Raw genomic sequence first — 27,544 nt, forward strand, 5'->3', positions numbered from 1 at the left:
ATATAATTATTTAATTTTATGATATAAAATTTTATAAATTTGACTCAATAAAAATGTCCTTATATTAAAAAATGTTGCAATATTATGTGATGATTTGATATCATAAACAGAATTTGAGAACAGCTAAATTTTGGTTATCTCAGCAGAAATTGAACATATTGCTAATCTTAACTAGCATTGTACAGATAACATTGGTTATTACTGTTAATGTATCCAGAATATTAAGAGTGTTGATAAAGCTAAAGATTGTTACATATAGTAAACCAAGTCCAAACTATCTATTAATAATCAAATGGTAACACTGGATTCATTAGGATATAACCTGCTAATTAAACATACAGATACAGTGGAACCTCGGTATACGTCTGCTTTAGAATACGTCCAATTCGGAATACGTCCTGTTTGGACAAAACAAATTTTGCTCGGTATACGACTTTTGTTCGGTATACGACTTAATTCAATTATACGCGCCATCTATGAACAAGTAGAACTATCGGTGTACTACACTAGACTAGACGTTCGCGGTGCTACGGTTTATAACTTTGTTAAATTTCTTCTGATTTTAATTTGTAAGTAACATTTTATTATTTTTATTAATCATGAATTGCAAAAGGGCAACAGAAAAATAAAAAAATGACTAGAATCACAACGGAACTGAAAAAAGAGATTGTTGAGAAATATGAAGGTGGCACGCGTGTTCGAGATTTAACGAGATTTAACTGTTGCATTCCGTATTCCGAGAACGACGATATCGACAATCGTGAAAAATAAAGACATTATTAAATTTGCTAACGTTGCGAAAGGGGTTAAATCAATTTCTAAACAGAGATCGAAGACATTAGATCATGTCGAGAAATTGCTTTTGCTTTGGATAACTGAAAAACAGTGTGCTGGCGACAGCGTATCGGAAGAAATTATTTGTGAGAAAGTTAAAAGGATACATGTTGATCTCATGAAAAATCAAGCAGAAACTAGCGAGGAAAGCGAGGTGTTTAAAGCCAGCCATTTTTTTTACATGAGAACGGATTAATCATTTTTACATTATTTCTTATGGAAAAGGTTGGTTTGGTATACGTCCTATTCGGTATAAGTCCAAACACCAGGAACGGATTAAGGTCGTATACCGAGGTTCCACTGTATTATGTAATTTGAATTAAAGGCAAGTGATTAATTAAGTTGCCATCTTGTATTAAACATTTAAAAATAAAGTTAATGATTATAGTAATATTTTTTATAAAAAAAGATCTTACCTGTAACATTATAATTATTATATATGGCATCCTGTAATAAAATATGATCACATATCTCATACTCAAATTCTTGGCCATCGAAAGTTCTAATACGTTTTCCTATTACATCACAAGATCCATTTTCTATTAAAAAAAATAATAAATAAAATATTATAAATATATTAAAATTTTCATATTTAGCAACTTTTTAACATTCAGAATGTACTGCCATTCTAAGATCTGATAACAAAGCTGGAACAGATAATTTCAAAATCAATACCATTCAACTTTACCAGCAGAAGGTTTATTCAATAAACAAACACACAAATGTTTTGGTTTATTTTATACACCTGCCTCAGGCTTATCTTTGAATTACAAATTCTGAAATTCTAAATTGGAATGTTTCAAACATTCTATCTGATAGAAAGTATCTGAAATTCAAAGCTAAACCTGAGGCAGGTTTATAAAATAAACTGAAAATGTTTGTTTGTTCATTTACTGAATAAACCCTCTGCTAGAAAAGTGTGAATGGTATTGATTTTGAAGTACAACCATTCAGCATGTTCAGAACATTAAAAGAGAGGTTGAAGGAACAGATATGATACAGTGACAAAGTCATCATAGTGCTTGCAGACAGGGCTGGATTGTCTATCTGGCTGCTGCCAGAGAGGTCAGTACCCTCCAGAACTAGTTAACATGCACTGGATTTATATCCTTTAGAAATGTAGAAAGCATAACATGAACATTTTCAACTGGTTGACCTGAGAGTATGACAAGTACATTACTATCTCCTCTGTCGCATGTGCTTAAATAAAAAGAGCAATATACTAAAGTATACCATACAAATTCACAAAAACACATTTTTACAAATACTTGATCATATATTTATACAGATAATATCCACACATATAATTAGTGCTCTTTTTCTGAAAAAATACTAGAAGTATATGTAGCAACTAAAAATAAAAAAAAAAAATTAAAATTTTGTTATTTTGAACCCAATGAGGGCCTATGAATGAGACTGAAAATGTAGTTCAGTAAAAAGAATTAAGTAATGAAAAAATAAGATGTTCGTGTATGAGTTTTGATACTTTTTCCAGTTTGTTTTATTTGTTATGACTAAAAATAAAGTTCTGTTTTAAGAAAAATATAACAAACTAAAAAGCAGTGTTTAATACTACTAATTATCCCTTTTTTTCATTATAAAGATAAACAAAGCTAGACACCAACCAATGCCAAATTCTATTAGACTATATTACTAAATAAATTATGTAACCAATTTGGCATTAGAGGGAGGCATTAGGCACCATCTCTTAATAACTTTAATAATTATAATTTTTAATTAATTAATTTAAAAAATTTAGTGCTAAATTGGTTGCATAATTTATTTAGTAATATAGCTGTGTCTAGCCCGACAGAATTTGGCATTTGTTGGTGTCTAGCTTTACAGTATATTGGGTTTAGCAATGTTGTTTATTTATAAAAATAAACATTTATGTTGTAGCTTTTATAGTATCTTCCAAATGTTTTGTATATCTCCATCTACACTTTCTTTCCTAATTCTTGTTTTGGACTTAGTGTCACTTGTTAAATGGTGCCCTTTTAGTAATGACATTTTTACCTTTCCCTTAACAAAATATTATTATTACTGCTTCTCTATATCCCGTTTTTTTGACAAGAATGTAGAATGGACAGACAATTACCAGATAGTATTGGGGCTGTCCATAAATGATGTCAACATTGAAAGGGGGGAGGGAGGAGGGGGTTATGACAAGTCAGACAAGGGAGAGTGGAGAGGTTGAGCTTCAGTGAATGTCTGTTTATTTCATTATGTTTACTTCAAAATTTCTTGTTTGTTTTGTTTCTATTTATGGTATCTATCATTAAAAAAATAATAAAGGTTTTAAGGAGGGTTGAATTTTGTTGAAAAGGATGTCTGAAGAGAGGAGGGGTTACAGAAACTTGAAGAAATTGGGATAACAGGGGAAGGGGAAGTAAAAATTTCAAGAAAAATGTAGACATAATTTTTGAACAGTCCTTGTCTGATCACTAAAAGATGGCTTCCAACAAAAGTCTCTACTCCATTTGTTTTTTTATGTCAGCTCCAATTGACCCACAATATAGTAAAACCTCATTATTTCAATATCTGATAATTCAAATTCAAGTCTAGTTCCTGGCCAGGGAATAGGATTTTCATATATTTTAGTTCAGATAAAACCTGCAAAAAAATATGTTTTAATCTGAAATCTCCTATTACATTATGTGTTTATAAGGAAAGTTTCCACACTCAAGTGGCATTTTTGGTTTCTGTTTTACCAATCATATATTGCTGATTTATTTCATTCAAGGTCATTCAGACATTGTACAGCATTGCCAATCAAGAGATTTTAAAAAAATTTTTATGAAAAGAATCTATTTGGATTTAATTATTTTGTATATTTTTGCAAAAATCTATTGTTAAAATAATTCTAAAGTTGATTAAATAAATTTGAGTATTCATGATAGAATGCATATTTATAGCTTTGGCTGTTAATAGAGCTTGTTTTCATCAGATAACATGAAAACCATTGAAAAATTAATAAAAAATAAATATGTGCAAATGTCATTTCAATTGTTATCTTTTTTCTGTACTAAAATTCATGGTTAAATTTTTTATAGTTTACTTTAGTATTTATCACCAAAAACTGTGATTTTGTAACTTTTTCACCAAAATAATGCAGTATTATGAAACTACAGAAAATGTTCACATTTTATTTTCAGGTGTTCTTCCATCAGTGTCAAGGAAACTATTATTCCTTTACATGACATGATGTTCCTATCAATTTCAAAATTTAGTGTGTAAATGACTTTTTTTACATATTTTCAGGTCTTGTTTTGAATATTATTTGGTTACATTTGAAAGACTTTCAGACTTTCAACTTTCAAATGTTCTGTTTAACCTGGCAATGGTTATTTAATACTACTGAAAATGTTTGTTTTAAATTAACTTTTTACATTTTGTGCTAGAGTTTTAGGTTTTGTTGGATATCTATAGGCCTACTTGTTATCCAATGTACTAAAGTTGTAAAGTTTCATTAAATCTTTCAGTGGAGTAAAAATATGCTATTTATTTTGCATTATTTCTATAATATTTAAATCTATTCTTTGAAATAATAGGCTAATACTAAAGTTGTTGCCAGGTAGTGGTGCATCACCTGCTTTTACAAAAAGATATGTTATAAAAGAAAGATGAGAGCTACAGTACAGTACACACATAAGGAATAACAGCTTCACTTTTGAAATTTCCTATTAAAATAAATGTCAAACACTTCAAAATATATTTGTAAGGAATATACATCATGAGCCAGAGGAAAAAAAAACCAATTAAATGAACATTTTACTTTCAAATTTAAATTTTAAAATGAATAAAAAGCTTTTATCCTATAAGAATGGGATAAATGCTTATAATTGTTATAAGTTCATAATATCATATGTAATTAATAAAGTACTGAAAAATTTACCTGGAAGTCCAATTTCAGGCATCACTGTAGAAATTATTTCTTCAGGAGAAGTTGCTAAAGTAAATATTTACTATAAATTTTACTGTAAATTTTTAATTATAAGTTAATTTTAACTATCATTATTTATTAACTATAAATTTTATAATTGTCATATTTCCTAATTCTAAGATGCACCATGAATTTAAAAATAAAATTTTAAGAATTTTTATGAAAAAAACTTATTTAAATAATTACTTCCATTAAGTTTTCTTAAGTAATAACAAGTTAGAAAGCAATACAAATGCCAGAAAATAGATAATACCTGGCAGCTCTATTTTAATGCTTCTCTGTATATAGAATAACTTTTCTATTACTATTGCATAATCTGCATTATCATTAATATAATGTAATATAATTTCAAAATGTGCATTTTAAACATTAAAAAAATTTTAAATTAAATGCTCATTACTGAAAAACTCATTTGAACATATGTGATTGACTACAGTATGCTCAGAAATATCTAATTTAAGCAGTATGCTCAGAAATATCTAATTTAAGCAGTATGCTCAGAAATATCTATTATTAGTCAATCATGTAGACCTCTTGGCTGCTGATTGCTGTTTAGAACTATAGTTGTAAGATGTCATTGATTCTAAGACATATCAACAAATAAAAATAGATAAAAACATACCTTAGAATCAAGGAAATATAATATGTAATATTTTATATTTAAATATATATAGTTATAAAAGTCATTAAAAGAAAAGTTATAAAAATTGCAGTATATTATATACTGTAATTTTTAACATTTCAAATATCAAACATAAAAAAAAAACTAATAACTTTCATTTTAAAAAAACAGTTAAAAAGTCAAAATTTTTCATGTTTTTCTTTAAACATTATATATAATTGAAATACTAAATTCCATTGACTAAATTCTAACACCATTATCATATTTAAAAAACTTTTTATGTTTTATACCTTTATTTTTGTTTCATCATGTTTGTTATTTATTTTACCAGGTACAGTATGTTGTGTGGGAGTTGGCAATCATTGTCTTAATGACATTGCAAATAGTAATGTAAATAAATAAATAAATAAACATAAGACTGCTAATAAACTTTATAAGCTGTTTCATTTATCATGATTAAATGTTTTTTAGATAATTTATGTCCCAACATTAAATCACAATTGCCAATGAAATAGATTAAATATGTTTATATGCATAGTGTTTACCAGTAATATGTTACATACTATGTTTATATTAGTATATAACAACTCTACATTATTAGTATCTCATAATACCTTTTATTAATATGTATAATTTATATTCTATCATAAACATTTTTAACAATGTTTATGATCTGATGATGAGATGTAAATTATCCCAAAAATGATTTTATCATAACAAATAGAGATTATATGAGCTTTATTAATAGTCTTGTCTTTTAATTAAGTAAATACTAAATTCTGTATATATGAGTTTTAACCTTACAATTTCATTTGAAACTTTTGAAATCATAAGCTTACAACTCATATATACTATATATACAGAATTTACGTATTAATTTAATGATTTTGATTACATGCAAGAACCTTCTTGAAAGTTGTGTTTATTCCAATGGCTGCAAAAGTTAATAGATGTAATAAACAGATGAACAGAATGTAATAAATATTATGTTGATTAAGGTAATCAGACAAAAGCACCAGTTTTTGAAATATTCAAGTTTATTCTAACATTTAAATATTGTGTTTTTACAAAATATTTCAAAACAAAGATTAAATATACATTACAAGCCATTATTTTTTGTTTTAAAATAATGTAAATTATTTATAAATTTTCATTGACATTGCATGTATGTTTAAAATAGTGTGTTAAAATTGAGAATCTTTGTATAAATGATAATCCTTCCTTTATATACTCAACTAACTGACATCTAATTGCGAATTCCAGCACATAATAAACAAAGAAATTTTAATGTTGAAACGTTTTCAGCCATCTTTTAGAGGCCCTCATCAGGAATGAATGCACAGAAAACAAAAACACGGCTGAAAAAGTTTGAACATTAAAATTTCTTTGTTTATTATGTGCTGGAATTTGCAATTAGGTGTCAGTTAGTTGAATCCTTCCTTTATAACTAATTTTACTTTTGGCTAGTATAAATTAATTTCTGTCACTTGAAAATTAACTTTATTATGGATTTGAAGAGTTAAATAAAGCAATAAAACAAATACCAGAATCCAGAAAAAAAAAAACCTTATAGTAGCAAACATTTTCTCCCATGTTAAAAAGTCATTGTCAGGCTAGAGATCTTTGAAAAAAAACAAAGTGCTGGAATTCTAGGGTAAAAAAATAGAACTTCTTTCAAAAGGTGGTTGCCATCGACATAGTGCAGTTGGATGATGTAGGAGACAAATGTTAAATCAAAAAATCTAATAGAACATGTTTTGTACATGGGGAAGGAGTCTGCCTCTTTGAAGTTGATTGCCACATTTCTTCAGTTTTTTTTTTAAAATAAATCTCCAAAGTTTCAAATATTTGAATTATTACTTGTGATTGGTACAGAGGCAGGCTTGGTCAAAATGAACCACAATATTGGAGTCAGTGGTGTATGCAACTAAGGCTGTGGTCATAAGCCATTTACTGACGAAAGCCCAAATAAGGTGGGCGTTCAATGGTTAGCCTGTAGTTCCCATGTATTCTGAATAGAGGATTTGATCCCGGGATCTCGAAAATCGGGATGCCGACCACTTTTCAGTCCCAAAATTATCGGGATTAAGTTTTCCTAATCCCGAGATTTTCGGGATTGACATCATTTTAAAAAAAGTTGCAAAATAGACTGCATGAAGTGAAATGTTCTATGCCAGTGCTTTTAACAGAATTGCTTGCCTATCATTTTAATATAAAATACAAGAAATTTTATTCCAAGCAAGCAGCAGAAATTAACCTAACGGGCTTGCGATGCTTGCTTGGAATAAAACTTCTTGTATTTTAAACTAAAATGATAGGCAAGCAGTTCTCACTGGGTTACTTGGTAATATACTTCATTTTTGTATTTTTGAATTTTCGCGGGCGCCAATTGATTTTCTGGCGCAGTCGAGAGCACTACTCAGTGCGTTTTACCTGTCAATGTGTCAGCCATTCTTGTTTTGCCAGTGTGGTTAATATAGACCCGACGCCTCTCGCTTAGGGGGGGTCAACCTTAGGTGAAAAGGTTATGACCCTCGCCTTGCCCGCAATCTGTCAGGATGATGCGAGAAAGCCTTTTTACGTTTCGGGATAGTGGTTTGCTGGACGCTGAGAGACTCACACAGAGACCAAATTTACAAAATTAACGCGTTTATTTTTTGAGAAACATGACATGCTTACAATGATCGAAACAATCGGGATTGTAGCCTTTACTCCTACAATCCCGATCCGTGTCGACCGGACTGTTTTCTTCCATCCTCCCCGTGTCCTCGAAGCTTATAAGTATTTACTAACGATTCCTCCAACTTCCATCAAACCTAAACGCGTTTTCTCAGCAGCTGCATATATGTGCAACAAATTGAGAAGCAAACTTGGTGATGAGACACTGGATGCGTTGTTATTTCTCAGATCATATTTTCGCAATTCAAATTAGAATGTTCCTATTAGATTAGTTTTCTTTATACAGTATTTGAGAAAAATGTGACTGATTAATATTATTTTTAAATACTTTTTGCTAAGAAACTTACTTTATTACCTACTTACTAGGTTGTTATATGAAAGTAGTCTATTTAGTCGATGTTAAGAGAGATTTTTGTGAATTTTCAACGTTTATTTGCATAGTTCGTTACATAAAGGTTTTTTAAATTTATGTGAGTTTAAAGAGATCTCAGTGATGCTTAAAAAAGAATAAATTTAACATGAAGACAGTGATTTTAAGTCTGGTTAGTCTGACTGTAAGTCTGATTAGTTAGAGTAATTAAATTAACTAGGTGTATACCGTAAAATACGTTGATTTTTGTCTAAATTTTGATTTTTGATTTCTGTAAGATTTTCTTATTTTTTATTAACCCTCAATACCGAAATAATCCCGGGATCCCGGGATTGAATAAGTATAATCCCGAAATCCCGGGATTAGAAATAAAGACCGGGATCGAATTCCCTAATTCTGAACTGGGTCCACACAAAGTTTACCAAGTGAAGTTGGGAAAGTCTTATATGGTTAAGTCGAGAAGATGATGCAGACACACAAGCACAAATAAAAGACAGAACTCAAACAATCTTTAGACAGCTACAGAAGGACAGAGAAAAGAGAATGCAAGTGAATAATTGGTGGAGAAAAGTCTAGTATCCTTGATTCTGCAGTTTATATAGGATTTTTAGTGACTTAATAGTTCTGACTGGTTTAGATCAGAGCTGTCCAACCCATGGCTTGCCTGTGGTCCAGCACTGTAATGAATGCAGCCCAACATAAAATCATAAACTTCCTTAAAACATTGAGATTTTTATGTACTTATTTTTTAATTTTTTGAAATTTTTGCAGTGTTGTAATATACTTTTTATTAAAAAAAATTGTCACAAGATGCCATTAAAGTATCTTTAAAAATAAATGTTGAGTATATTTCTTAGTAAAGCACTTAAATCCACATTGTTAAAAGTCAGTTAAGCTATTTCTGCTTTAAGTCAGCTATTGTAATGCTAGTGCAGCAAGGTTCATAAATGTTAAAGACAGAAGTTAAGATGGCTATCACCATAAATTATATGCATATTATGTACTGTACCTCAAATGAAAAGATTTGACTACTTTGCACCAAAACGGGCAACCCTTTTTTAGTTTGGCACATTAGCTACTTTTTGGCTATGTTACTGTGAATGACCGATATCTGGCGAATGTCAGCATTCACACAGTCGTTTCGTGTAGATATGAAATATTTGTTAAATATCATTGTTTCTCACTTACACCAGCAAATGACGACATTCAGCATGCACTGATGGTGAATGTTGAATAAAAATATTTTTATTACGTTAAGTCAAAAATGCAACTTTTTAATAAAATAGGAGAAAGCTTAAGTAACAGCACATGTAAATAAACTGTTGAACCTAAAACGAACAGTACATTCTTAATCAGAAAAGAAAATAATGCGATAATAAACTACACATAAATTATGTGATTAACGTTATACAATCTTATTTATTGCAACAACTTAAACTGTTGTGACATTTTGAATTTAATTGCAGGAGAGTCACTTGCTTTTACAACTGCATTTATTCGTGGAACACTTCTTATTTCAATGACAGCGTGTGTAGCCTTGCCCTCCACTTTTTGAATTAGCTGCAGCTGCTTCTCTAGGCGATATTTCTTGAGAAGAAATATCATCTATGGAAAGTAACTTTTCTTTACAAATTACGAACTGATTACTTGTATAAAGCTGTTTGAGGGTACCATTTTTGTTTGCTAATTTATAAAAGTCAGAGTCTTCTATTCCAACAACAACCACCAACACATTTCGGGCATCTGTATGGCCACGGTCGACATCAGGGGCTTGTATTCATATGGTATAACCAATTTGAGAAGGAAACAGCGAAGAATTTGGCGACAGACTGTCGCCTCTCTGTCGACATCGGCTTCTCGGGTGTCGTTTCGACTTCCACCAAAGCTTATCTGTGCTTGTCGACATACACCAGCAAATGTTCGAATGTATAATAATATAACCAAATATTCGGTCTTTCACCAACGTATTTTGTATGTGTCGACATTCACCGGAGAATATCAACATTCTCTAATTTCGGTCTTTCACAGTAACAGCTACATAAATTATTTCATCATTTGTTTTGGCCTAGAATACCAAGTCTACTTGTATCATCTTTACATGTAGTTTTATAGTTTATGTGCAGCCTGAGAATTTTTTCTTCAAATGTGATTCAAGGAAGCCAAAAGGTTGGACACCTCTGATTTAGATCTTTCCTCACTTCTCAATTGGTCACAACTCTATTTCCAAGTGTAACAAGACTGAGATTAGGACATGAAAAGTCAATCCTCCAAGTACAATCTGATATCTCATCTCGACTCTGTCTATGAATTATTTATTGAACCTTAGCCCTTTTTCTTACATTTTAATCTATTGGTGTTTTGATATTATGACAATCAAGAATTTTAATGATTCTGTTATGAAGTACTCCCTTCCATCTTCTTCTCCCTTAATCCAATAAAGTTTGGGTTGGGCCATGGACCAAAGATCTCCATTTCTTTCTATCCTTCCACCACTCCTCTGCAAACATCATTGTTACATTGTCAATCCTTTTTCTTAGATCTTCAGATACCTTGTCCCTCCACAGTGGCGTACTGTAGTGGGGGGCAGCAGTGGTGGCACTTTTTAGGGGGCGGCAAAATTTCACAATAAATAATAATAACATCTTGTAAAAATTTAAAACATCCTAAACTATACTTGCATTGCGCCTATGATAGTGCTAGCATCCGGGAATCAGGGTGAACTAGTAATTTTTTTATCCAAGGAAATCCTGCGAAACCTGTTGACTTTTTTTTTTTTTTTTGCTTGTACGATTCATTCGCGNGATAGTGCTATCGTCCGGACAGTCCGGGAATCGGCTCGCCGGCCGGGTGAACTAGTAATTTTTTCATCCGAAGAAATCCTGCGAAACTTTTTTTTTGCTTGTACGATTCATTCGCATTCATATACACCACTAATATCCAATAGAACTATTTTAAACAGGTCGCTGCACCACTACCACCGAATTTTTCATTGCTTGTTCTGTGACAAAACTGAATTTCGGTCTTTTAAATTGAAATACCTAAATAAGGGGAGCAAAATTTTCCTCCGCCCCAGGCGGCTGACACCCACCGTACGCCATTGTCCCTCCACCTCTTTCTGGATCTTTCCCTAGGTCTTCTCTCTTCTATCTCCTTCTCCAATGCCAACTTTGGTATTCTCTTGTCTTACACTGTCTTGCTATGTCCAAACCATCTCAGTGTAATTTGTCCTGTTTTCTCCCCCATATTTTTCATTCTGTTCTTTCCCTTATTTCTTCATTCCTTATATCCCGGATAAGGAATGAAGAAATAAGGGAAAAAAACGGAATGAAAAATATGGTCTCTTCTGATCTTACTTAGCATGCCCTTGAAGAATTTCATGATGTCCATTTAAAATGAATGAAAATGTTTAAGTACATATATTGGACTTTTACAACTGGTTTTGTTGTTTTTTGTGTGTTCATTTCTAAATACTACCAGTTTTAACAAAGTTATTGTTATATATATTGATAGATTCTATTTCCAGTTTGGAGGTAGGAACTATCAAAAGAGGAAAAGTTTGATAAGATCCCTAATAGCTGGGATATTCAAGAGTTGGTATTTAGGACAATGGAACAGAAAGTGTTGAGAAAGTATGGAAATCTAATGAAATTTTGCTGATTATCAAAACAGATCAGATTGACAAACAAAAAAAAATCACATACATCATAGACATACCAAAAACCCACAATACTCAAAATATGTACATTGACTAAAATCTTCTCACTTGAGTACTGGAAATATATAAATTAAAACTCCAACACCTTTAAATGTCCAGTCGTAATCAATTTAATAATAAACAAACGTTTTCGACCGTACTCTCGGTCTTCATCAGGCTTAAAATCCATTAGATTCAAACCTGTGGTTCGAATCTAACGGATTTTAAGCCTGATGAAGACCGAGAGTACGGTCGAAAACGTTTGTTTATTATTAAATTGATTACCACTGGATGTTTAAAGGTGTTGGAGTTTTAATATGTACATTGAAAAATTAATAAATATTCAGAATTCACCAATGAAATAAAAGTTGAATGAAGTAAAAATAAAGAATGAATGAGTGCTTATAGTCCATTCTTGCACACACATCCTACCACATAGACTGCACAAAAGTCTAGAAACATTTGGGTTTCACAATAGCACATACAACATAATATAGAAAGCTACTGTACTAAACACAGGTCAAATATTCAGAAAATTCTTAAACACAGGCACATATATAAACAGCATGTACAGTTTGACCACCCAGGAAGGCACTTCCCTTAGGCATTGGACTACTTTACTAATAATCATTCACAGGGATGAAGTATAGCAAGAATCAACTGGCATCTGGTTGACATACCTAATGGGTAGAGGGTTAAATTATGCTGACCAATCATATGACGCATCTTTACCCCTGCCAATGACCAGTAAAGTAGTTCATTGACTAAGGAGAGTGCCTTCCTGGATTGATCAGACTGTAAACAAAACATTTTTTCCTATGTCATTGGTCCAGCATAGCACTAAGCACTAATATATATGCCATATACGCTTAACTCTACACATACCACAATAGTAATAATATATCATCATCATTAATAAACATATTACTGTTATAAATATAAATAAAGGAAACAGAAAAAGCTTACTGAAACAATTAATTTCATCATCAGGACAATCCATAATGTCATCACACCATTTATCTTTTAAAATGCATTCATTACTAGTAGGACATAAGATTTCATCTTCTTTACAATTTTCACATATACATGAACAATTTGAAAGTAATTTTGACACTTGTCCCTAAGATTAGAAATTTAAGCATTCTATTAAGAACTACAATTTACATTTTAAAAATTTATAAGATTTATGTAAAAATGATACTGTCGTTTTTAGAACAATATTTATTAGAAATAAAAATTTGAGTAATAAAATATCATTATTATAACTGCTTAACGTATAATAAAGTAAATTTAATCAAATAGTTTAGTTTCAGTATTTTCTTCAATACATTCATTTTTAATTACATTACATCAAACATTACATTAATTTTGCTATTTATATTAGTTACATTAATAAATTAATAACTGGTTAAATTAGAATATTAAGCCAAAAAATATTATAATTGTTATTTTAGTTACATTATAATTATTTGTAATTTATTAATTTTTTAAAATCATTGACTTCAGATGCAATATTTACAGTTAGATTTTTCTTGATTACATTTCAACATTTGTAAGTTTATCAATAAACAAACAAATACATGGAAACAATAACAATATGTTAAAATATTTTGTTTATTACTTTATAATCAAATTTAAATTTTAAAACTATAGGAACTATCAATGAAATGCAAGGAATACACATATATCTGTGTGTTTGCTTATTTGTGTGTTTATAACAAATTCATAACATAATGAAAATATAGTCAAACATGTAAACAACAGCCACTAATGGAAACATAAATTGTACACCTATAAATTCCCACTGTCGTCCATCCATCCATCTTTCCTTAATCTCAAGAATGGGGTTAGATAGATTAAATCTGAGACCAGATATGGAAACCTTAGAGGCAGGAGACCCCAATTAACTATATGTAAACTTCAAATGCAAACTGGAAGTCAAGTTATTTCAATTGAAAACTTTTCCCCTGAAAGCAGTTAATAGATGACTGGCATGACTCCAGTGCTAATGGAAAAGTATGATGTACATGGGCAAGAAACTATAGTACTAATTTGAGGTGGAAAGCATATAATTTAATGCCAGGTTGTAATATTTTAATGGCATAATAAATAATGGCTCGTTACTTTTAACATTTGTACAAAAAATTCTTTGTAATTATCTATAAAGTCCTTCTCTAATATGCAAAGAACCCCAATAAAACACATAGATTGATCTTTTATTATAAGCTACTACCTATGTTATAATACACTGATGTCTAAAATGAAGATAACAAACACAAATTGTAAAATGTTTGGTATATTGGGATAAAACTTCATACAGCCTTCATGCTATAAAAGATCAATTAGTCATAAAAAATGAAAACAATAAATTAGCATCTGGAGATATGCACATTTTGCTAAGAGTATCTAAAGCATGAGGTAGCAAATTCCCAGAAAGAAGAGACTAATACACAGTGTGACCACCCCTGACAGATGTACAGCACCCATAACAAGTCATTTTACTTTTTATGATGTTCTGAAAAAAGCTTTGGGGCAAAAAAAATCCCTCTCTTTCACAAGAGTAGACTTTAGCTCATGGCAGGTCCTGGCAAGTTTGATGAGCTGCAATGGCCTCCCCAGAATATCCCAGACATGCTTAATCAGGTTCAGCTAGCTAGCCACTCCAACCTGCAAATATCATCATCTTCAAGGAAATCTGTAACTAGCTAAGCTTTTATGTGGCCTAGTGGTCCATAAAAATAAACTGGCGACCAATGAAATCCTGTAAAAGCTCAAGAATCTCTTCTCTACAGTGTTGAATGATAAAAATGCTTCCCTCAAAGACATGCATAAGCATTTAAAAAAGCCATGTCCCTGCATCTGACATGACATCATGTTTCCTGCATCCTGCCCACAATATAACACTGCCTCCATCATAGCAGTCATCTTCCCTAATGTTTCCTAATTTAGATAGCAAATAATTTTATGTAGATTCTGAAAATAAAGTACCACTCAAAAAAAAGTGCAATATTAATGACTTCTAAAAGTTTAAACCTCATTTGCTTACTTTATTTGACTTTATATTTTATTATTAATATAGTCTCAATATAGAAATATAAAAAATACTTAATTTCCTTGGCACATTTGTTCAGAACATTATCATATTAAAAACAATTTTTTCTTTTAAAATTTTCATTTTTTACTGCTAAATTATGAATGTAATATTTAGATTGATTTTTTTAAAATAGTTCTATATGTAAAAATCTTACATTTGAACATGTTCCACATGATTTTGCAGAACAAACAGAATGTCCTCCAAGAATGCACTTGCATTGTTGACATTGGCTGTTCTCTGAAAGTTCTCCAACCTGAAAATTAGAAATACATAGAAATTTAATTTTAAATTTAGAGTTATTATATTTAAAATATTTTTCAATTCAAAATCGTATAAAAAAAAGCTGTGTTTAAAGTATTGTCTCATAGTTTTAATACTACCATTTACTACTTTTTACTGAATGCAAATACTAAGACTAAAAAAGTAGTAATCTGAGAAAGAATTTATATAACTTCTTTTTTTGAAATTTCTTAATGTAATAATGATGGGAAAGAAGATATAAATTTTCATTTCTTGCCAAGAATTTATACTTCATTCAAGAACTTTGAATAATAATAATTATCTTCTTATCTTTTTATATGTTCTTACATTCCATTTTCAAGATTTTAAAACAGTCTTTCAATTCTTGTATGTGTTTATTTTTGTACTATTTGAGAATTCTACATATATATTTTTAAAATTAAATATTCAATATCATATGATAATGCCTACAAGCACTTCTGGCAGCATTGTGCATGGAATGGCAATTATACTTGGTTTTAGAATTGATAAATTGAGAATGTAAACCATGGAAAATCAAGTTATTTTCAATGGTTTACTAATGTTTTATACAAACTTACATTTGATTATAAGATGCTCAAATATAAGTTTGACAATTGCTTTAGAAAATTGGTTGCTGTCCTCAAAATAATCTATAGTTTTGTTCTGAATCAAGTTTTATATTGAAATATTTGGCTGCAATTCAAAACATTTTGCAGTTTTCCTTGTTTGAAAAATAGAAAAGGTTCTTGGGCTGCAATTTGAAAAAATTGTAGACCTATAAATTCCCATTGTCATCTGTCCATCTGTCTTTCCTTAATTCTGAGAATGGAGTTAGAGAGATAAAATCTGAGACCAGATATGCAAACCTTAGGGGTAGGAGGTCCTGATTAACTATATACAAACTTCTGATGCAAACAACCGGAAGTCACATTATTTCAATTCAAAACTTTTCCCTTGAAAGAAGTTATAGATGGTTTGCATGACTCTATTGTTAAAGGAAAAGTATGATGTACAGAGCAAGACACTACAGTACTAATTTGAGGTGGAGAGCATACATTTTAAATAAAATTAATTAAAAATTGCAGCCTAACATTGTGACAATGCCACAATAAATAATTGCTCATTGTGTAGAAAAACAGTTTCCCTAAAGAAGAAAATATTAGTGTTCACTTTCAGTTTATCAAGTGTTATTTGAATTGACTTATGTGCAAAAACATTTTGATTACTGCTTTGTTTGATTTTCATTCTACCACTAGGAAGTCTTTTTCCAATATTGGAATCATAGTACACTTTTAAATTAACTTTCATGCCACAGTCAATTCTTATGTAACTGTGGCTATATCTTACATCATGATATATTTTGATTATCTCAAATATTGCCATCTTCACCTCCTCAATTGTATTCAATTTTATCATAATGGTCTTTAATTTTCAGTGACAACATTTGATGCAGTTTGTTTGTTTTTTTTTTACTATTGAGATGAATTTTGATTCTATTTTCTATCATGTTTACAGCAAATTGTTGTTGTATATTATGCATATTCAGATATTTTATCAACTTTTTGAAATTATTTAGCATATTCAGTTTTTTAATCCACTTGTTTTTAAATGTACTTTCATAATGATTCTTTTTTTCTTGGAAATTTTACACTATAAAAATAGAAGTATCTAAAAATAATTAAAAATAATAATATAACAACAAATTAAATTAAAATAAGCAGCTTTTCCTTCAAACTGATTACTGAATTTATAATTATAAATTTAAATTACAAAGTTTCTGCTATAACATTAAACCCATCTGATAGTTACAAGCAATAGTAATAATTCAGAGGTTATTTTACTGTGTTTATAAAACTTTTGTTTAATTTCACTAAATTGAGCAATGTTTATTGATCATTTACAATAATATTACACTTTGAAAATACTTATGTTCTTCACATAGTTTTATTTTTTTACTCATCACTATAAAATGACATAAATAAATATTAAGCATTAGAGATTGAGTTTAAAAAGCTCTGTCACACAACTAAAACTATCCACTGTCTTTATTCATATATTGTGCTTTAGTATAGAATACTTCAACTTAAAAAATTATTAATTTTATATGAATCTTTTAATATTAATGCATTTTTAAAATACTTGTATATAAAGTTTCTAGCATTAAAAATTCAAATAGTTTTTAAATTATTTAATATGATTCACAGACCCAAAGAAATAATAACTAAATTTAAAGCCAGAGCCAAGCCTTCAAAATCTAGAAGAGTGGCAACACTATTCTGAATAAAACTTACCTTAAATACTTTGTCATGTTGTACACAAACACAATCAACTGGATCCACACAATCAATTCCATTACAAAGAAATCCTGATGGGCAACTCACTGGACAGTTTTTTGCCATGTATTCCGGGAGTTCAGGACATAATGGTGGATGAGATTTCTTTCCATCATCTTTTACTGTAATTAAATAATTTGCAACTTATAAATAATTACAAATAAAAGTTTTTGTTGCATTTGAAATTACATTATTTTAAAATTATTTTAAAAATAAAAATAATAGATAAAATTTAAAATCATATAAAATAAAATTAAAACTTTTTTTATAAAAATTTTGTATTATACCTTTATTTATGTTTCAATATTGAGTATTTTTAATATCATAATTGCTAATTAGTACCTACATAAAAATAATTTTGGTTCTGTAGAAAAATATACATTTCACAGCATACAAGCAAAGATTAATATATATATTAATGATTGGATGATTAATTGGAATTGGGATTTGGAAAAATTGGACATTGTCCGTAACCAAAATTGGAATCAGAATCAAGCAAATCTTGTCACAATTTCTGATTCTTAAAATGATTCTTCCACATTTAACAAGAAAATTAATTATTTGTTTTAGTCAAAGATTAAAAATTTTTTAAATTATTAACAATTAAGTATTAGTTTATTGGAAACTTTCATTTCAACAAAGCAGAGAGTATGCAATGCCCCATACAAGGTGATGTTTATGGAAAACTTCTTTCTTTAATACAGTCAGCACATTCATTCATTCATTATATTTTATTGGTACTGAAGTATATAAGTACATACCCTGGTACCGCTTTGGCATTACCAGGGGTTAGAAACAGAAATATATTGATTACAGAAAAATAAAATACTATAAAATAGTGGATAACATGATATAAGTGGATATAACAATAAGATATGTACAATGCTCGCGTCAGGCTTGCGCATGCAGAATAGCTTGACAGACATTATGGGTCATCAGCCTTGGACTTACATGGCTGGTAATAAAAATTATTAGGTAGATACTTTACATAATTGTAAATAACAAGTAAAGTTTATAAATACATTAGATAATAGAGTAAAATGATACAAATATAACAAAGTAATCTTAGCTATAGGTTAGGTTATATGTCACATAGCTTATTTGCTTACTGAGCCTTTCAAAGGCCTTATATACATCTTTACTCAACCATATGTCTGATGGTTTACAAGGCCAGCTTATCCCTTGTTCCTGTAGTAGAATTTGAAGCTCCAGTCTCTCTCGAGCTAGAATGGGACAGTGTAACAAGTAGTGTAATGCCCCGTCTTCTGTTTCACAGGTTGGACATAGCTTGGAAGTTCTATTGGTAAATCTTGCTAAATAAGTGGCATATCTGCCTGATTTGTCATTATCTGTGAGTTGTAAAAATTGGGGCTGTACCATTTATTTTCAAGAAAATTTTCCAAATTTGAGACAAAGCTGTAGGTTATGTGTTCTTTGTATTGATCCCATCTGGTTTGCCATTGATGAATAGTGTCTTTCCACAGAATATTGATAAGTGTACGTTTGCTTATCTTGCTGTAAGAAATGGGAAGAGTTTCTTTTTCTGCCGCCTCCTTTGCCAGCAGACTGCTTGGCAAAGCAGTCTGCTGGCAATGGGGAATGAGATAGCAATCTGCTGTCGGGGAATGATATAGCAATCTCATTCCCCGTTTCTCCTTGGTGTGCTCTTACCCAGAGGATATCAAAGTTGTTCATAGCTGAGAATATTGTTTTTCTTATTTTATCTGCTAATGGGTGTAGATTTCTACTTTTTATGATCTTAAAAGCAGAGAGAGAATCTGTGTGTATTTTTATATGTTGGTTATTGCAGGTAGAGTTGACATGTTCTATTGCCATGTATATCGCCCACATCTCCACTTGGAATACTGTGCAGTTATTGTGTAGCCGGAACTTTCGATGATTTATCTCCTTGTTTTCTTTGAATATCACGTAACTGCAGCCAACTTTATTGTCGTGTCTAGATCCATCCGTATATATATGAAGAATGTCTTCTTTTGTATTATTGTCAAAGTTGAAAAAGGATTTGTCTGGCGGAAGTGTCTCTCCTAGGTGAGAGGGCCACTCAATGTCTAGATGTCTTACATTTTGAGTGGTGGTTTGAATGTTTTCTCCCCATTTGAGTTTGTTAGTAAGTTGCTTTTGGTTGATGATGAGATTTATTGGCGGTTTCCTGGTGATTATTTGTAAACACACATTGCTAGTGGTGTGATATGCCCTTGAAATCAGCAAAAGGGCATGCCTCTGTGACGAGAGTAGTTTCCTTTTGGGGTGTACTTTGGTAATTCTCGATTTTAGGCTGTCCTGGGACAGCCATATAGAAAACATAACTGGACGCACCGGAATTATCTGTCAGGCCTTCGTCCAGATTGCCAAACAAAAATGGGGGCTTAACTCAAAAACTTTATCAATTATCTATGACAGTATATATATTCCAACTATAACTTATGCCTGTGGAACATGTGGTTGGGCAACAGTCAGCACAATGAGAGACTGCACTTGGTCAATATTAACTATCCCCATTTTAGGAGGACACATAATGAGTAGTTCTTTGAGTAAAAGGAAATTTGCTGTAATTTCTTTGACGATAGTGTTGCAATACTAACTTTATCTGAAACAAGATTACTATTTTGTAGTACACAATATAAACATGCATATCCATATATAAATGAAAAATTTTAATATTTCTTTTGAAAGATTGATTTTGTATTTTCCAGTCATTTTCTATCCTTAAACTTGACATTTATTAATTAATGAATGTACCATGCTCATAATGTAAATTATTAATTTTTCTAAACTAAATTTTAGAAAGTATTCAAAAGAATTGGAATCAGAAAAAATTTTGGTATTGTTCCATTGCTTATATATATTTAAAATCTTTCATTTTTAGAATATTTCTTCTTTATAATCTACAAATCATGCTATTAATAACTGCTGTATTTAAATCTCTACTTAAATTAATTTTGCTACAAATGTGAATTATAAGCAGAATTATAATTACTTGAAAAGATAATTAAGCACTCTATTAAAATCAAAGAACTATCTAAATCTAGAAATATCCAAAGAAAGATGACAAGTTCAAAAATTGAAAATATCTGAATAATTAATAAGGATCTCTAATTAACCTGTGCATAACAATTGTATTGTGAATGGCCTGACAAATGATGTTAGTTAGTCATCATAAATATTTTAAAAACATTTTGAAGTTCAAACAAATAAATTTAAATTTTACAATCCCCAATTTTACAAACAAGATGAGGGTTCATTCCCTTGCAGTCCTCCTGTTGTATCCACCACTGCAAAAAGAAGATTAATAACATGTTTTACATTAAACTTTGTCTTTTAATAAAAAGAGAATTTTTTGATGGTGTCTTTGGAAATATACAAGAAAAAGCCCAAAAGTTTCCAGCCTCACATAGTTGTATGAATGCAAACTCAAAAATATGTTGATACACATTTTCATATTCCATAATTATTATAATACTAGCTGCAAGGACCCACTTCGCTGGGTTTTTATTTGTATGTAATATAGTTTTTTTATATATATAAAAGACTGTTTTTTAAGTAATCTAGAATCTAGCTGCAAGGACCCGCTTCGCTGGGCAAAAAGTAACGCTAGTGAAGATTAAGATAATTACATTATAGCTAATCTTACCCGTTTTCACAGAATGCAAGAATTAGGTCCCCCGTTTCCANTACCATTCACTGTATTGTAATTCTGTTTTCTTTTCTTTAATAAATGACCGATGCGAGGCGCTCATGGGTTCCCATGAACCCTGGTTGACTATTTTCCTTCTCTCCTATATCACTTTAATTCCCCTTCACCTTAGCCTCTTCGCAACAAACTTTATCTTCCTCCTCTTCTAGTCTAAAACGGGCTATACCTTTGAGTTCGGCCTCGTTATCTTTCTCAGCACTGAATAATACATGCATGTTTTTTGCATAAAATCATGGCAAAAAGTCAGGATGTCTAGTTTATTTGAAACAAATTTAGTGATGCAACTGAAAAAGCTCAGGTTGCTTCCAGTTATTAATAATTTTGCTTATTTTGCTAGTAGTAAATTTCACTTATTAACTGGATAAATTTTCCTTATTCAAATGATTGTCTGTAGTCAATAGTTATGAGCAATAAATTTAAGTTATTGGTGGTCAGTTAGCAGTTTTTCACCTGCAATTCAAATTAAAAAAACAAAGAAATTTCACTTTCATTTAATTAGTAAGTTAATTAATTATAAAATGCATTAATATAAATTGCAGATAATTTAATTTATAAATAATTTAATTATTTTGCCTCAGTACTTTTATCTTTTAATACCATATGTATTTGTAAACTGAGTGCTGACATATTGAATGCTACAAAACAGTGAAAAATGCTATTGTGCTGCTTCCATAAATTAGTAAAATTTGTTTAATATGTAATAAGTAAAATTAATCAAATTTAAAATATTTTTTAAACCAGTATCTTAAAAAAGTGTGCGCACAGATTATTTGAGGCATGAATTATTTGAGTAAATATGATATTTTATGACTACTAACTCTCTTAGATATGATCAATAATTAATTGATAGAAGTTAATGCAGACTGCAGTGCAGTATAGAACTGCTGTAAAAAAAATGAAATTTTATAATCCATTGCAACTGGAGATGAAACTATGGTGTTACAGTATTACAATTTTTTGTCAAAAGAAAAAATAATTGACAAAATGGACTAAATGAAGCCTCTAGAAAAGCAAGGATTTAACCATTGACTAAAAAGTTGATGACTACATTTTTTGGGATTGTGAGCATATTCTGAGGATTAATTTTAAAAAGAGAAACACGAAGAGCAATTATTAGATTTCTTTATTACATAAATTGCAATACTTCATTAAAAAAAATTAGCAAACTAAGTTGAAAGAAGTACTTTGGCTCTTTCCTTTCAACATCACAGTTCATACTGCTACAGTGTCAAAGAAGACAATTCTTAATTGTGACTTCAAAAAAGTTAGCCATCTTTCCTATACCACAATATAAACCTCAAGTGACTATTGTTCATTTTGAAAACTGGAATCTAACTTAAGAGGAAAAATTTTCCAATAATGAAAAGTAAAGTCTGGCTATTTTAGGAAATTTTCATTCCAAAAATAAAAACTATTTCTACATTGGCATTAACATGTTTTTCACAGATGTAAACAGTATATAGACATTGACATATAGGGAAACTATATTAACAAATTATATAGGTTATTTCTTAAATTTTTCCTATTAGTCTATTTATACCAAAAACTTTTAGAGCATCCCTCATATATATATATAAATTGTATTGTATACCTTAATTTTAATCCTTTGTATCAATGGCCAACACTATTTGGTATACAAGTAGTTTTAAATTGCAATTTCAGATAGTTTTATGCTTTTTGTGTAATAACTGCTAATAACTGCTAAATAGCAGTTTGATAAAAATAATTCATTCACTTTATTCCTTAATATTCGACTCAAAGACATCCAGCAATATAACAGTTCAAATTTCAATAACAATGCATTAAAGCTTAAAACATAAAAAAATTTAGTTAAATATGAGTGTCATTCTGAAACAACATTATTTTTGACAATAAAATAATCAAAACTTTTAAAAATTAGAGTTATGTGAAAATAAAAATTAAATGCATCTATAAGAAATTTTAAAATATGATTCCTACTAATGCATGGAAAATTAAATTTTGTAACTTGTTCAAACCTAATGCATTCTCTAAATCAGTACTGAATAAATATTTTCTATAAAGTTCATGGCTATATTTCAGCCAGAACATACCAATATACCATAGTGACAGATAGCATAAGAAGTATTGGTAGCTATTACTTAATACAGACAGTTGCCCAATACAAACAATTCTATATATTTAGTCACCATACATGCAAACTCACAGTAAATTTCTTAGAAAAAAACCACTGATAAAGACCAATTCAAAAAAACAAACGAAAAAAATGTTACAAAATACACCATTTTAAGTGAAAAATTAACTTATGAATTTAACATTAATGATTAATTTTATTTTAGCTAAATAATTTTCATGTAATGTGAAAATATAAGATAAGTTTAGAAATATTAATATGATAATTTTATCACTTAAAAAAAATACATTAACCAGTTTCTATTTTTTAAATTTTAAGGATTTTATATTTTTACTACCTCTATTAGTCTATTTTTTATACATTTTAACCAAAATATTTTATTTTTACAGATATACTCTCTTATTATTTTTTTAACAACATTTTATTACATTGATTTATTTATACAATTTTAAATTTATTTTAGTTTTACTTGTCCTACCACACAGTTTTAATAACTAGTTATTCCAGTTCTCACTATAATTATTTTTAGTAATTAATTTTTGAAAATATTTGTAAGTAAAGTGTCACAAATCTTCTAATCCGAATACCAGTATTTTGAACAATCTCGTATTTACTAAACCTTTATTATCCAGTATTAAGTTTGAATATATTTTAAAACTAAGCATTCATTCTAAGAGTGGAATCTGATTGTTCTTTTAACCTGAAGCAGACCTCAACTGAGGCCGAAAACGTTTGCTTTTATGAATAATTAAGAAGTATCGGACAATAAAGGTTTAGTAAGTATGAGATTGTTTAAGTTAAGTGTAAATAAATAATTGTTAAATACATTTTGTAATTTCTTATATAGTTATATCAATATATTAATACATAATAAAATAAAGACTGAAGAGGGACATAGAGCCTGAAATGTATATCTGTTGTAAATTATAGAAAATAAATCTACTTTTTCCATCAAAAGGAATGTTCCTGTATAATTTGTTCTCAACAGCAACTTTATGCTAAGTTTCAAAGAATATACATATTCGATAAAAATTTCCAATTTTATTATTTAAGAATTTTTACCTTTGTCAAGAAAATTTAATATATATAAAAATAAAATATAAGGTAATAAATAATATTTAAATACTAGCTGCAAGGACCCGCTTCGCTGGGTTTTTATTTGTGGGGAAAAAGTAACGATAGTGAAGATTAAGATAATTACATTATAGCCAATCTTACCCGTTTTCACAAAATGCAAGAATTAGGTCTCCCGTTTCCAGACGTTTCCAGAGAATTTTTACATGAGCATAAAAATATGTTCGATTTCCCGCAAAAGCGCAAAAAACCGCCTGTAAATCTTGCATGCCGCTTTATATTAACACTTCCTGGTCCCGATTCTATTTCTGAACGTCTCCTGTTCACGTCCAGTCAAACGAACTATTTTCAACGTTTCTGGAACGTTTACGATCGTTCTATAATCGAACCAATATTCGAATTTTATGTTCGAATTTAATTCGAACAAAACATTCGAAATAGAAAGCCACTTTCAACCACTTTCAGCCTCATATCTCCTGCACCTTATAGCTATCGAGACACAACCACCCCTATGCATGAATGGAGACTTGGGGCTACCACCACATACAAACACAATTCACGTGCAATGTGTAGTTTTTGCGGAAAAGTGAAATATAGGGGCATAAATGTCCATTTATATATATATATATAGATATATAGATATACATTTACTTTACAAAAAGACCTTACACAATCCTTATGGGTTTTGGCTTTGAGTAAAATTAGCTGAAATTTTAGACTGATTGATCAAGTCTCAGAGGGCACAAAGCTTGAAAATGAATAGTATTTTAGCTACAGTCATTCAAATATAGTAGACCCCCCCTTATAACACTGTTGATAATTCTGTATTATATAAATTCCATGTTGTACAAGTCACTTAGATTTTACAAGTACGTGAGCCGTTCACAGCCTGGCACACATATTTGTAAAATCTAAGTGATTTGTACAACGTGGAATTCATATAATACAGAATTATCAACAGTGTTATAGGGGAGTCTACTGTATGTGGAAAGTGTATATAGAATATGGAAACAAAAGTTTCTCATTATTTCAATTATTTCAAAAAGTAATAGGAACAACAATTTCACTTAGACAAAAAAAAAATGCACTATTTATTTTTAATGCATCATTGAATATTAAGGGGAACCCCAGAAAAGCCAAATATGACAGGTAAATGCTTCACTTCAAACAAAGGACTACTGATGCATAACACAAATGCAATGTGGGAATAGTTAAGTTAGAAATGATATAATGATTAAGTTAGCACAACTTTATTTAAAAGTGTTTTAATATTTTTCTATTAAATCAGATCATTTTCATATCCATATCATTGAGAGTTTTGATCAGTCAGTCAAGAACTATAACATATTAAAATTTCAGCCAATTTAACTGATGGTCAAAACATATAAGGATTTGGTTTAGTTTGCTTTATTGAAAACTTCTGAAAACAGAAAAATTCTGGTTACATTATAGAAACTTTGATTTTAAATATAAGAATGATCATTATTATTTAGTTTTGTTATTTTATAATAAATAATATTTATAAATTTATTATATACTTATTGAATTTCAAAAATAAATAATACACCAAATATGAAGATTTTAATAACTTATTTACAATATAACTTTTAATAACTTACTACAAATCCAACATTTAATTCTAACTTCATAATTATTACAATAATCTTCCTTCTGATTTCTGTTTAAGCAATAGAGTCCATTGGTGAGATCACAAGATACTTTTTGTCCAATTGTTTTGTAACTCTGATGCGTCACATAATCTCTACATTCAATATCAATTGGATTTTTGCAAATGTTACTTGTAGAAATTATATCTTGAATATTTTCAAAATCACCAACAGATGTTGGAAGATTAGGATCTGAAAGGCTTAACCATGGACCATAAATTATACATTCATCTAAAAAGTAAACATATAGAAATTTAGTATTATTCTGTTATATCAATTCTTTAAAAAAATTATTAAAAATCTATTTGAAAACAAATAAAAATTTATATATTTTTNAAGTCTCAAATCTTCTAATCCGAATACCAGTATTTTGAACAATCTCGTATTTACTAAACCTTTATTATCCAGTATTAAGTTTGAATATATTTTAAAACTAAACATTCGTTCTAAGAGTGGAATCTGATTGTTCTTTTAACCTGAAGCAGACCTCAACTGAGGCCGAAAACGTTTGTTTTTATGAATAATTAAGAAGTATCGGACAATAAAGGTTTAGTAAGTATGAGATTGTTTAAGTTAAGTGTAAATAAATAATTGTTAAATACATTTTGTAATTTCTTATATTGTTATATCAATATATTAATACATAATAAAATAAAGACTGAAGNGTTTTTACGAATAATTAAGAAGTATCGGACAATAAAGGTTTAGTAAGTATGAGATTGTTTAAGTTAAGTGTAAATAAATAATTGTTAAATACATTTTGTAATTTCTTATATTGTTATATCAATATATTAATACATAATAAAATAAAGACTGAAGAGGGACATAGAGCCTGAAATGTATATCTGTTGTAAATTATAGAAAACAAATCTACTTTTTCCATCAAAAGGAATGTTCCTGTATAATTTGTTCTCAACAGCAACTTTATGCTAAGTTTCAAAGAATATACATATTCGATAAAAATTTCCAATTTTATTATTTAAGAATTTTTACCTTTGTCAAGAAAATTTAATATATATAAAAATAAAATATAAGGTAATAAATAATATTTAAATACTAGCTGCAAGGACCCGCTTCGCTGGGTTTTTATTTGTGGGGAAAAAGTAACGATAGTGAAGATTAAGATAATTACATTATAGCCAATC

At 29.5% G+C, this 27,544-nt stretch overlaps 1 protein-coding gene across 1 annotated transcript in view; it reads right to left on the minus strand.

Moving 5' to 3' along the window:
- The window catches only part of LOC111625550 (hemocytin-like), a 53,730-nt gene that overhangs the window by 17,234 nt on the left and 8,952 nt on the right, over window positions 1-27,544 (minus strand). The window contains exons 3-8 of the mRNA XM_023368712.1: window positions 26,352-26,630; window positions 17,789-17,952; window positions 15,391-15,489; window positions 13,109-13,262; window positions 4,730-4,783; window positions 1,251-1,373 (exon numbers count right to left, since the gene is read on the minus strand). Coding sequence (XP_023224480.1) covers window positions 1,251-1,373; window positions 4,730-4,783; window positions 13,109-13,262; window positions 15,391-15,489; window positions 17,789-17,952; window positions 26,352-26,630 — 873 coding nt within the window. The remainder of the gene's footprint in view (window positions 1-1,250; window positions 1,374-4,729; window positions 4,784-13,108; window positions 13,263-15,390; window positions 15,490-17,788; window positions 17,953-26,351; window positions 26,631-27,544) is intronic.

Source organism: Centruroides sculpturatus, unplaced genomic scaffold (genome assembly GCF_000671375.1).
Source record: "Centruroides sculpturatus isolate CEXI.00-Female unplaced genomic scaffold, Cexi_2.0 scaffold341, whole genome shotgun sequence".
Taxonomy (NCBI): domain Eukaryota; kingdom Metazoa; phylum Arthropoda; class Arachnida; order Scorpiones; family Buthidae; genus Centruroides; species Centruroides sculpturatus.